The 12665-nt window shown below is 28.3% G+C and overlaps 2 protein-coding genes across 4 annotated transcripts in view; both read left to right on the top strand.

Annotated features, from left to right (window-relative positions):
• The first annotated feature begins 1754 nt into the window (after positions 1 to 1754).
• LOC108746733 (nardilysin-like) lies at positions 1755 to 7653 on the top strand. Its single transcript, XM_018483665.1, has 14 exons — positions 1755 to 1813; positions 2001 to 2082; positions 2713 to 2826; positions 2907 to 3096; positions 3165 to 3370; positions 3459 to 3632; positions 3716 to 4065; positions 4150 to 4632; positions 4821 to 4977; positions 5480 to 5613; positions 5810 to 6194; positions 6343 to 6814; positions 6964 to 7058; positions 7630 to 7653. The coding sequence occupies exons 1-14, from the start codon at positions 1755 to 1757 to the stop codon at positions 7651 to 7653; spliced, it is 2925 nt and encodes a 974-aa protein (XP_018339167.1).
• A 2473-nt stretch (positions 7654 to 10126) lies between these two features.
• Positions 10127 to 12665, top strand: part of LOC108746842 (sodium/potassium-transporting ATPase subunit alpha-like) — a 7898-nt gene continuing 5359 nt past the window's right edge. For 2 of the 3 annotated variants that reach the window (XM_018483861.1, XM_018483860.1), the window contains exons 1-4: positions 10127 to 10515; positions 11058 to 11370; positions 11825 to 11953; positions 12189 to 12595. In XM_018483861.1, the coding sequence (XP_018339363.1) occupies positions 10246 to 10515; positions 11058 to 11370; positions 11825 to 11953; positions 12189 to 12595 (1119 nt within the window). In that variant the 5' untranslated portion in view covers positions 10127 to 10245. The remainder of the gene's footprint in view (positions 10516 to 11057; positions 11371 to 11824; positions 11954 to 12188; positions 12596 to 12665) is intronic. The other variant, XM_018483863.1, reaches the window with a different exon arrangement.

Below are 12665 nucleotides of genomic sequence, written 5' to 3'. Positions count from 1 at the left end.
TAAAACAAATAGATCTTTTCGAGATGGCATCATTTGTAAGATTTGACAAGTATTTCAACATTTGTATAATAAATTTACGGAATAAAAGTATTGTAATATCACAATTATAAAAAATTGTGGAAACATTTAATCTCAACTAAGCATAACGTTGATTTCTTTTACAAAATTTAATGTTATTTACTACGTATTACAAAAGCTATAAGAAAATTGTTATTACATTTTAAATAAATATTTAGAAAAATATACGTTAGTTAATTTTTCACATTTAATTAGTAAACGACATAAATTAAATATATAGAGCTGTTTTTAATAAATTAAAATCAATTAATATTTGAATGAGATAAAACAAATGTTAAAGAATCTTGTAATATGTACCATTCATTAGTTTGATATATTCTTACATTAGACCTTTTACATTAGATCTTTAACAACTAAGAAACAATTTTACAAAAAAGGAACAATGAATATCGTTTCTTTTTTATCATTGAAAAAATTTTTCGCAAAGCTGTTTTTCCAAAAATAAATTTTGAAGAATGGCACGCAACTAGGATCGTAATATATAAATATATGTACACCTTGAAAAAAAAGAATATTATTCTTTCCAGTTTGATTGGATACTCATATTGATATATAAACCTATATTAAATGTAAATAAAAAAAATAATATTTTTGTAATCCATATCTCGAAAATAACTAGCTGTATTTAAAAAAAATATTTTCAAGCTAATTATACAAGAAAACTTTTTACGTACATTTTTCAGATACGATAAGTCACATGTAAATTACTCATTAAAATGTATTCCAATTTGAAAAATTTTATTTATCTCGACAACTATTGTACCAGGTCAATAAAAAACGATTTTGTATAAAATTTAATAATTTTCCATAAGAGTTATTTTGTACGTAAAAGTAATCAAATCTGAGTAATCAAATTTACGGAAAAAAATACCAATTGTCAAAATGTCTAACAATATAACATTTAAAAAAAAATTCTATCACCGAAAGTATTGATCATACAATTTTAAAATAAATTTTTCCTAATTTCATTAATTTTCTTATTGCAAATGATTTTTAATTCAAAAAAATATTCTCACAAAATATATATATCCTCTGAGATATTTTCGAAAAGCCGCATTTTTTATCAGTTTTGTGAAGATGGAAAATTTCCCAAGTTTGCTGTAATTACTTTTAATGTGAAGTATGATACGTCATTTCGAACAAATTCTCGCAAATAAATATCTTATGGCAATATTGCCACCGAAATATTTAATTTTCCTGGACACAATATATTTATCAAATTTTCTATTATATATTTAACATGGAAGCAATATTATATTAGATTAGATGAAATAATATAGTTCAAAATTTGATTTTAAGTAATTTTTTACTACTTTCTGAATAACATACCAAAATACATGTTAAAAATTAAAGTTTTTGGAAATGAAATAGATAGAAATAAATTCGTGTGCTTATTGCTAAATCCGAAATTCAAATTGTCCGAATACTGGGTACAAACGACTTTGCTTATTATTTCTATTTCCACTCTGCTACGATGTATGTATATACACAATTGGAATTGACCTTCATATTCATGTTCGTTCGAAAACAGGCAGAATAAAGAAGTGTCGACTAGAGTACTGATTAAAACTGTGTCCAGTCTACTGGCAAGGAAGTTAGAACATATAAAAGTTCTCTTTTGAGTTCTCTGTACAAATCGTATTGTGTCTATTTGCGGTTTCTTGCACGTCGATATAATGCCAAATAAAATTCTGGACCAGCCTGAAACATCGGAGTATCATGACGCCAGATATAGGTAACTAGATTGGAAACTCAGCGAAAAAAGCGATTTCAATAAAAATGTGTGATATATTATTTAGTGCGAAGATAATCTTTTAAAAGAAATGTAACAATGTACTTTCTACAAAAAAGAATTAAGGTTCTTTATATGACCCTCAGTAATTTCTCATTATATCGTTAATTGTTTTGTCTTTCAAATTTAGAGTCATCAAACTGGCAAACGGTTTAACAGCTTTGTTAATATCTGGTCTGGAAGGAGCAGATAATGACGATGAAGATTTTAAAGTAAGTTGTTCTTCAGTTAAACAAGATAAGACGTAAGGAAGGTATAAACAAGATAATTCAGTTAGCACTTTTAAATATTTCTAGCGTATTATTTTTCATCTGTTATTAAAAATTCATTGAAATAATAGTATCGAACTTATAAAAGCATAAACAATAAATAAGCTATCTCTTTAAAACAGCGTTCAGAAGCGCATTATTAGTGCAATTGTGTCGATCCATCTCTATCGTTCATCAGATATGAAAGAATCAAATGTCGCAATGGCACTAATAGCGTATTCCTTCAGTAATGCTTGATACCAGATGCGTTCCGTGTTATGCATGAAGCGCATGATGTATCATTTTATCCTTTTTTATTGTTATATGAACAACGAGGACAAATGATGCATCATGCGTAATTCAAAATGCACCCACTATCAGGAGTTCTTGTTTAAAAAATATCCAATATCCGCAAAAACTCCTCTATTATCAATAAATCAATGTTCATAAATTCATAGAAATATGTAAACCGTTCACGGGTAATGTCACTATTGTTTGTGCTTAATGTATCATATTAATATTCTGGTGTACAACGCAAAGTAAGTATATGGATATATATGTATGTATATATATATATTTTTTTTTTAAACTTAGGTTATTTGTAGTTTATGTGTGGGAGTAGGCAGTTTTAGCGATCCACCCGAAATTCCAGGACTGGCACATTTCCTTCAACGCATGGTTTTTATGGAATCCGAAAAACAACCAAATGTATTAAAATATGATAAATGAATTTTTTATAAAATACATTTTTTGTATAATTAAATGTTTAAATATCATTTTATTTATAGAAAATCGATTTTAAAGAATTTATCAATCTCCGTGGTGGCACTACTTACAGCGCAACAGATTGCGAGTATACAAGATTTTATTTTGATATCCCAGAAACACAGTTGTTATCAACTTTCGTTCCTTTTACTTTCGATGAATTTTATATAAAGAAAAAAGCCATCAAGCGAGAACGAGAGATCATACGTGAAGGTATATAACTGATAATGGTAATGACGTTGATAAAACTTGCAGTGTTTTAATGCTCCATGTTCACGTAGAATTTCAGTTGGATTCATCTAGTGACAAAAGTAGAAAAGAACGATTATTGTCTTTTACTGCTCAAACTGGTCATCCACCCAGTAAGTTTCTTCGAAGCAATTCAATAGCTTTAAACAATGATATAGATGATAACGAGTTGTTCGAACAACTGCAGAATTTCAGAGATCGTCATTATAGCGCTCACAGAATGACGCTAGTTATAAAAGTAACTATAATATGTTAAAATTGCGATGAACAATTGATTTCTTATTAAATATGGTTAGTTTATAACATGACACGTACATCTGTTTTAGGCAAGATTTTCGCTGGATGTATTAGAAGAATTTGTCAAAACCCGCTTTGGTCCATTACCAAGTAATTGGATACCTCCCGATGACTTTACCAAATTTAAAGATGGCAATTCATTTGATACTGACGCTTTCCAAAAAATATATAAATCGATTAAACCCATTAATGATATCAACCAAGTATGTAACTTAGACACCTAAATTAAAACAAAATCTGTGTTTACTGACCAAATGCATATAAAAATAAAACTTGCCATTTACAGCTGCATCTAACATGGGTTTTGCCTTCATTACAAAATTATTACAAAAGCAAACCAAGTGAATATATTTCATGGATTATTGAACATAAAGGAAATGGTTCTTTAACTAGTTATCTACGTAAAAAAATGTGGGGCCTTGATGTGTTTTGTGGTAACTGTGATAACGATAATGATTTTGGATACAACTCTATGTATGTTTTGTTCGAGATTATAGTAGAACTCACCGATGAGGGACTAAAACATCTGCGAAACGTTCTCGATACAATATTTTCCTTTATAAATTTCATAAAAAGAACTGGTCCACAAGAAAGTATTTATAATGAGCTTTATAAGATTGGAAATAATAATTTTAGGTAAATTAATTTAGGAATAAGTAGATATGCAGAAAATAAAAATACTATTAAAATACACAAGATATGGCACTTATACTTTTTTAGATTTTTTAGTAAGCATGATGATGTGTTTGATTTATGTAAGAGAATGCATTTCTATCAGCCGTGTGATTATCTAACTGGAAAGCATATCTATTTCGAGTATAACCCAGAAGCTATACAAAAATATTTGAATCTCTTAGTGCCAGAGACGGCGAAGATTATGGTTTTCAACAATGACCTTGAATTAAATATAGTCGAACCGCATTTTAAAATTAATTATAAAGATATCGCGTTACCAAATGAATGGCTCGAACGCTGGAAATTTATTGAACCATTGTCTAATTTTCATTTACCATCATGCAATAAATTTCTTACCAATAATTTCTCTTTTATATCGGTATCAGAAGAAGTTCCGAAATATCCTGTAAAAATATACAATGATTCTATATCGGAAATTTGGTTTCGTCCGAAGTTTTATCTGCCGGTGTGCCATATAAATCTTCATATTGTCCTCATTTCTAATCCGGATCTCCGAACACCAATAAAGTAAATAATAGCTTGGACATGTAACAATATTTATACATTATATAATAGTACTACAATGTCTATCGAGTATATATACCCTATATACAATACATTATATCTATTATAAACTCTAACTTGTAATTATTATATGTTGTGATTTTTATAAATTAATTTGTTATTAAATTTAATTTATATTAATAACATTTCAGTGCAGCTCTCCTACAAATGTACTGCAATATAATAAAATATCTATTGCTAGAAGAATTACATCTGGTTGTAACGGCTGGATTTAGTTATGAGATCGATGTTAATGAAGAAGATACAGGTATTATAATACAAATGAGCGGGTTAAACGAAAATCTGTCAGTAAGTATATCTTTAAGGCGTGTGTTGGCAAAGTTACCCTGATGAAAACTCTTCTCAAAATCTCTATATAATTTTCTAAAAAAAAAAATTTTTATAACTTGCGCACATTTTTTATATATATACGAATTGAAACATTTCTCAACAAATCTATATCTTTTCTCAAAATTTTCCATATATGTTAATTGTCGTAAGATTTTTAATACATATAAAGATTTTTTGTAAGTTTAATTTCTTTAATTAAATATTATAAAATCTAAAGAATGTTAAAACATTTTTTAAAATTATGGGATGAGAAATTTTAGAATATTTGAAAATTTACATCTATGAAAAATTCTGAAAATACATATAAACTATACGACTATTTCTGAGTATTTCTGAAAAATGTTCCAAATCGTATAAAAATTCTAAGAAAAATTTTCCACTGGGTGTATATATATATATATGTATATATATATATAGGTATATAATTTGAAGAAACATAAATATTATATTTATATTGCAGTCTAGGTGGTTAATGGTTATTGCAAATTATATAGCGAATCCAGTCCCTATTTCGGAGGACTTGTTTAATATTATTAAAGTGCAACAACGTAAGGCACACTACAACAGATTTATAGAACCGAAAAAGTTCAACGAGTAAGAACTCTTTATTACCAAGCATAATTGCAATAATTATAAAATTATAATACTAGGAAAAAACAATTAGTGAATAATTAGATGAACATTAATTATAACAATTAATAAAATCAATAATATTTATTACATTTCTTATTATTTTTTATTAATAACATATATAGCTGTATATAGCTGCATATAACTTATTTTTTCGTAGAGATATGGAATTATGGATACTAAAGTACGGCAACTGTTCACACGTTCAGAAATATAATGCTCTATATGATTGTGATTTTGAAAGTTTCCAAGATTTTCTAACATCCTTCGAAAATCTGTACATCCAATGCCTCGTAGAAGGCAACGTAACGAAAGACTTTACGATCAATATTATACAAGAATTTATATCAATATTATACCAAAAAATTAATTGTGGCAACTTGAATAATGAGATATATGTTGTTCCAATCAGTAAGATACCTCTAGGCACATCTCATTTCAAGTTAAAAAATATTAACGAAACTGATGTAAACTCGGTAATAACAAATTATTATCAAGTCGGTAATGCTACGATTGAATTATCGGTTTTAACTGAGCTGGTGATCGTAAGTATTTAATAACATTATTTTATACATATAAATACATGGAATCTTCTATTTATATTTATTTTTAATAGTAAATAAAATGTGAATAACATTTCCGATTACCATAATTGACTTTATTTGATATCACGTTTGTCTGTTGTACTTTTAGATGATAATGAAAGAATCGTTAATGAATCATCTACGAACCCAAGAAAAGCTTAGTTATGTATCGTGCGATTTTAGAAATATTAACGGTGTATTAGGATATTCTATAACTGTTTACACTCGGACAGATAAACGCACAACCGAATACGTTGATCAACGGATCGAGAAATTTCTGAATTCGTTTCAAATCATGTTGGAACAAGAAAAAATTTCAGAACAGAAATTCGATGATTTCAAAGATCGGCTGAAAACTTCAAAGCAACATGACGCTGCCGACATTCTGAAGAACAGAGTTAACAGAGACTGGAGTGAGATCATGAAGCGGCAATACAAATTTGACAGATGTGAGAAGGAAGCGCTTGCAATAGACAACATATATATCAATAAACTGAAAACATTTTTCAGAAAGCACACACGAAACAAACTTAGAAAATTGAGCATACATATTGTGGGAGCACCAAAGGAAGTTGCAATCAGTAAGCAGATAACTTTTCTGATCGAACTTTGGTCATTGTCTAATTATTTCTTTTTGTATTGAAATATCTTTCTTGTCTTCCATTTCTTTTTTGTCACATTAAATTGAAATGGCTAAGACAATTAAAATTTTAAAAATTTATTCTTGTAGATGCAAAGAATCTTAAGCGTTGTACGTACTGTCTTCATGACTTTATAATTCACAATTCGCAGCACGATAGTTCTACAAATCATTATATTACTGACGTAAGCAATTTCAATAATATTTGTAATTGGTTAGTATGTAAAAATTATTAGTAAGGAGAGTAATCCTGTCATCCTTAAAGTTCTTAATAAGTGATATTTAAATAATAATGGTACAATTATGATAAAACTGTGAATATTATTCTTTCAAACTTTTTTATTTTAATTAATCATATCAATTATTTTTGATTTCATAAACTTATTATATAATTCATTGTATTACATTTTGATTTATGTTTATTAATAAATTACTTTAGTTTGTATTCCAATTTCTTTTATTTAACTCCCGTATTCGTTGCAACGCGACAATTCACGTCCTCGTTCATTTTATTTACAAAAAATATGCAGTATATAAAATTTATTATAATCCTTAAATTATTTACAATGGTGTCGTTTGATTGTAATTGTCGCCAATATTTTGTTATCGAATATTTGGATGATATACATTTATAATTGTTTTACTGACATGGAAATGTCTTTCTTGTTTGTTCTGTTAACAATAAAGTGCAATAGCTCATTTACTACAGAATTGCAATTATGTGAAATCACAGAATATGTTGTTACTATATTATAGTACAATGTAGATTTGCAGCGCTAAAATTTTTATTTTTGATAATCCTATATCAATAAATTTACTAATATTTATTTTTAAATATATGTTTTTTAAATTTTAAATGTTTCTTAAAAATATTAAGTAAACGTAATATTAATTTTTAAATTTTACTAACATATAGGACTCTTATTGATCAAATAGTATAATTATAAGAAAGGACATGTAAGAGTAAAATCATAAAATTTATGTAAAAACGGAATTAATTTATCACAAGTCATAATTATATTGTTACTGTTTATTAAATCTCCAGTATTCACAATGGCAATCATTGCAAAATATACGATCATGACGTTATACTTTTATTATAATATAAAGAATAATTTTAAAAATCCATAAAAAAGCCATTAAATAAATAAAATTATTTCCCAGGTAGAATACAGAATAATAACATCATAGTACATCATTACAGCTTTATTTAGACACATATCATAATCCATACAGTCGATTATTGCAGAAAGTTTCAGAAATGTTTCAATCCCAGAAATCTTTCACGTCCCATTATGTGTAACAATTTTGATAGGATTCTACAACATGTCATATAAAATGTTTAAATAGAAATGTTTTTAAAATTTGTCATACAATAAATTGAAAGACATACTTAAACAAAACAAAATGTTAAAATAGTTCCAAAATGTTTACTAAAAGTCATTTTTTGTTCAATTCAGTTTAATGTCATTTTGATGTTATTGCGACCTGTTCTACTTTAATTACGAAAAACTTTTGTGTATAAATCGCTTGTTCTGCTTTATACTAATTGCAAAAAATTTTTGTATATGAATAATCTCAAACAGCAATGTATTTGCTAACACGTTGTCGAAAACGCAGCAATCAATTTTGACAAACTCAGGACAAGATGATATAGTATTATGTCTGTCACGTTGAACTCAATAGAATTTGATTTCTTGCGATGGCAAATTAATGGCAACATATCAGTATGAATATTCTGAATAATAACTCAAACAACAATTAAATGGAGGACGGTATTCGTTTTAGTTATGAGATAAAGGAAATTAAAATTTTATAATATATAGGCACAAATGATATTGGCCTAGAAGGTATATTACGAATAATAAAGTGTGTATATTTGAAAACCCATATATGTGAAATTACATTACATTACACATAGATCTGGTTTTGCCTCTAGATATGGAGGAAATTGGGTTGGATCTCACTTCGCGTGAAAAGTCTCTTTTTTTTTAAAACATAAATTTTCTGCTTTAAAACAAGAATTTTCTTATTTAAAAACACAATAATTATATTAAAAAATAATTTGCGTTTTTAAAGCAGAGAATTTATTTCATTGGAGCAGAGTCGTATTCAAAAGATACGTTTTTTATTATTAACTTTTTAATGGATAGCGATGACTAAAACCTTTTCAAAGTTATTCAGAATCATAATCTTGCCAACATCAAAGTTAAAATCATCGGAACTGGATTCCTTTTTGTCGATACTTACCGCGTATTCTTATTGATGAATAATTTTTAACAGATTATATTATTAATATTACAAAAACACACAACTTTACGTACCTTCAATTTACAAAAAACATTATATTGTGCGCATTAACTTCTCTCTATATACTTAGCTACTACATGAAACACTTAATCGAAGTTATCAGCTTCAACTCAAGTTGACACGTCGTTAAAAGCGTCGTAAACAAAAAGCATCCATTAAATATCTTGGAAGCTATTACAAAGACATCATATTGTAAAAATAGTAATGTTTGCTCTGTAATAATACATACGTATAAATAAAGATCCCGCGAGAATAAAGCAGTAATCTAGATCATATCTATGTTTATTCTGCCGTTCAGTACTTGTTAGTTGATATGCATATAATTTAATATTTAAGCACTTTACAGTATAATTCTTACAAAGTTTCTAAAGAATTTACAAAAACTATTTCTGAAATTCTTATAAAAAGTATTATATTAAAACACTTTTGTGTCTCGTGCAGCAAGAATTAATTTAAATTATTAGCCGATGATCCGAAAACTATGACAAAAACTCTACAGTCAGCACTGACACCATTATCTTCGACGCGTTTTGCTATTTTTTTTTATTTGAATATCCTCTCTTGGACGTAATAAAAAATTAAGCGGCAAATTGAAAAAAACTCTGTCAAAAACTATATTAAATAGGAGCTATTTTTATTAAATAAGAATTTGAACGTCTGTAAAGAAATGAGAAAAATAAATTTTCTATATTAATGTTATTTATAAATAAAAGCAAATATTTATCACATCTCGCTTTCTTGATTTTTTACATTTTAAATATGAAGATATTACCTACATTATAAATATAATTATAGATTAATAAAAAGTATGTAATAAAAAGAAAAACAATGCAAAGGTTCTCCTCTTTTCTTTCTTATTTTCCTGCGTTTAACGCGTCACAATCGATCTCAGAAAATGACAACGAAAAACAAATCGATTATCACAGTTTCTGATTATCTGATGTAACTTCACGTGTCTGTTCCTGACACTTTTTTTTAGAAAAATATGCGTTTTAATTTTGATATACACATTTTAAATTTTGAAAACATTTTTTTAAGCAATTTTACTCGCGTGTGTAAAAAATGTGGCGATTTTTTCGCAAAGCGCAACAGCAGCGCAATCGTGATGGTCTGGATGCTCTTCGTCAGGATATCGACACGGATGTGCATATTAAATCGGCAGCGGAATTACTGGAAAGCTTACAAGTGGATTCTGAACGAGGTTTGTCTACAATCGTTGCGAGAAATCGCCTACGAGATCAGGGACCAAACGCATTAACTCCGCCAAAAAAAACCTTGGAGATTCAGAAAATCTTCCATCGATTCTGCGGAGGATTTTCCTCATTAATATGGGTAGCAATTTTTGATTTTTCCTATTACGAACTTTTTCTATTTTGAAAATAATGTTAAATTGAAGTATTATAAAGAGAAATAAAAAGAGAGAAAGAAAGCATGTGCTTTTTCTTTAATATTTACTTTTGCAAAAGTTACGATATATTTTTTGTTTAATTTTGATAAATAATTATTTATTTATTCTATTTACTTTGTGTAAACTATGTTTAAATGTATATAATAATATAATATCAAATCCAACAAAATTTCTAAAAGAAAAGTTTCAAATTTTGAATTTTTTGTATCAGTATTTAATTACGTATCCATTATTTTTAAGATCATATTAATTCTAAATTAATATTTACTTATTTATTAAATGACATCATTTTTTTAATTGTTACATATATTAAATTGTCATAATTGTGTGACAATTTTTTGTGTAAAAAATTAATTGACTAATAAGAAAAGCAATTTATTAATTATTATCATTAGATACCATATATCATTAAAAAGATTTTTTTAAGGAAAGCTTTTAGAAAGTCCAAAATATATTTAATTTTCAGGTAGGTGCCATTTTGTGCTTCGGCAACTATTTCTTGGAATTGCATACTTATGGTGAAGCTGCCGAAGATCACCTCTGGATCGCTTTAGCTCTAATTGTACTGATCATGATCACTGGCATGTTCAGTTACTATCAAGACTCTAAGAGCTCGCGCATCATGGAATCGTTCCAGCAGATGATACCGCAACATGCCAAGGTTCTACGGGATAGCGAGAGAAAGGAGTTGCTGGTGACCGAGCTGGTAGTCGGGGACATCGTCCTGTTGGAGACCGGTGACCAGGTACCTGCTGACATTAGGATCCTAGAATGTCAAGGTAAAATGTGTCCTGCCACCGTATCCCGCGTGAACTTCTTGCTACTCTTAGACGGAAAAAAACAAGCCTGTCTTTTTGCGCGAATTCGCATTTACGACCGACTCACGACGATTTCTCATATTGTTTAAAAAAAATGATAGAAAGTCCAGAGAAGAATTATATTTGAAAAAAAAAAACATAAATACGGAATTATACATCACTGAAAAGAACACAAAATTGAAAATACAATACAAACAATTTTTCAACCTTTTTCATCCAATAAGTTTTGTTTTTTCTGTTTAGATAATTAAATTAATGTGAGAAATTAATCTCTATTTAATAATTTTTCTATTGTGCACTTCTAACTTGCATTGTGAACACGTTAATTAAATTCAGTTAACAAAATCTTATAAAAATATAATAAAAATTGTAAATTTAATTATTTGTAGAAAATAATTTTGTCATTTTAATAAAGGTTTGAAAGTCGATAATGCATCAGTTACGGGCGAATCGATACCATTGATACGAACGGCGAACATTCCGCAAACCGGAAGTGTTATTCAAGCGAAGAATATGATATTTTTTTCTACAAATGTTGTCGAAGGTACACTGTTTAAAGAAAAGAAAAATATTTTACCATAGTATGATCTAAAGAATTTGTTTCTCGCTCTCATGAACAAAAAAAGTATATAAACTATAGCTTATATAAGTCTTAATTTTTAATAATTTAAAAAATTTATTACTTTCAATATTTTATTTTATTTAAAAAACGTGTTAAATGACTATTAAATCCAGATTTAGTGAATAATTGCTATATGAAATATAATTAATTCTCTAAGGCAGCGGAAAAGGCGTTGTAGTGGCTTGTGGTGATCATACTGTAATGGGCAGAGTGGCCAAGTTAACTTCAAGATTACCGACCCGACCTACGCCTCTCTCTAGAGAAATATTTCGCTTCATGAAACTAGTCTCATGCTGGGCTATTTTTCTAGGCATTTTGTTCTTTATCATGTCCATAGCGATGGGACATAATTGGATCGATTCAGTATTGTTTCTGATCGGTATAATTGTGGCGAACGTGCCGGAGGGCATCATCGCCACGATGACAGTCAGCCTGACCTTGACTGCCAAGAGGATGGCCAGTAAGAATTGCTTAGTGAAGAATCTCGAGGCTGTCGAAACTCTGGGATGCACTGCCGTTATCTGCAGCGACAAGACTGGCACTCTTACGCAAAATAAAATGACTGTACGATCTATTTCCTCTTTTGCGAAAATCTATTGCAAAAGGATGCATAATATCTATAGATTTGCTCATT

Source organism: Trachymyrmex septentrionalis, unplaced genomic scaffold (assembly GCF_001594115.1).
Source record: "Trachymyrmex septentrionalis isolate Tsep2-gDNA-1 unplaced genomic scaffold, Tsep1.0 scaffold19, whole genome shotgun sequence".
NCBI classification, from domain to species: Eukaryota; Metazoa; Arthropoda; class Insecta; order Hymenoptera; family Formicidae; genus Trachymyrmex; species Trachymyrmex septentrionalis.
This window is presented reverse-complemented; position numbering and strand designations above follow the sequence as displayed.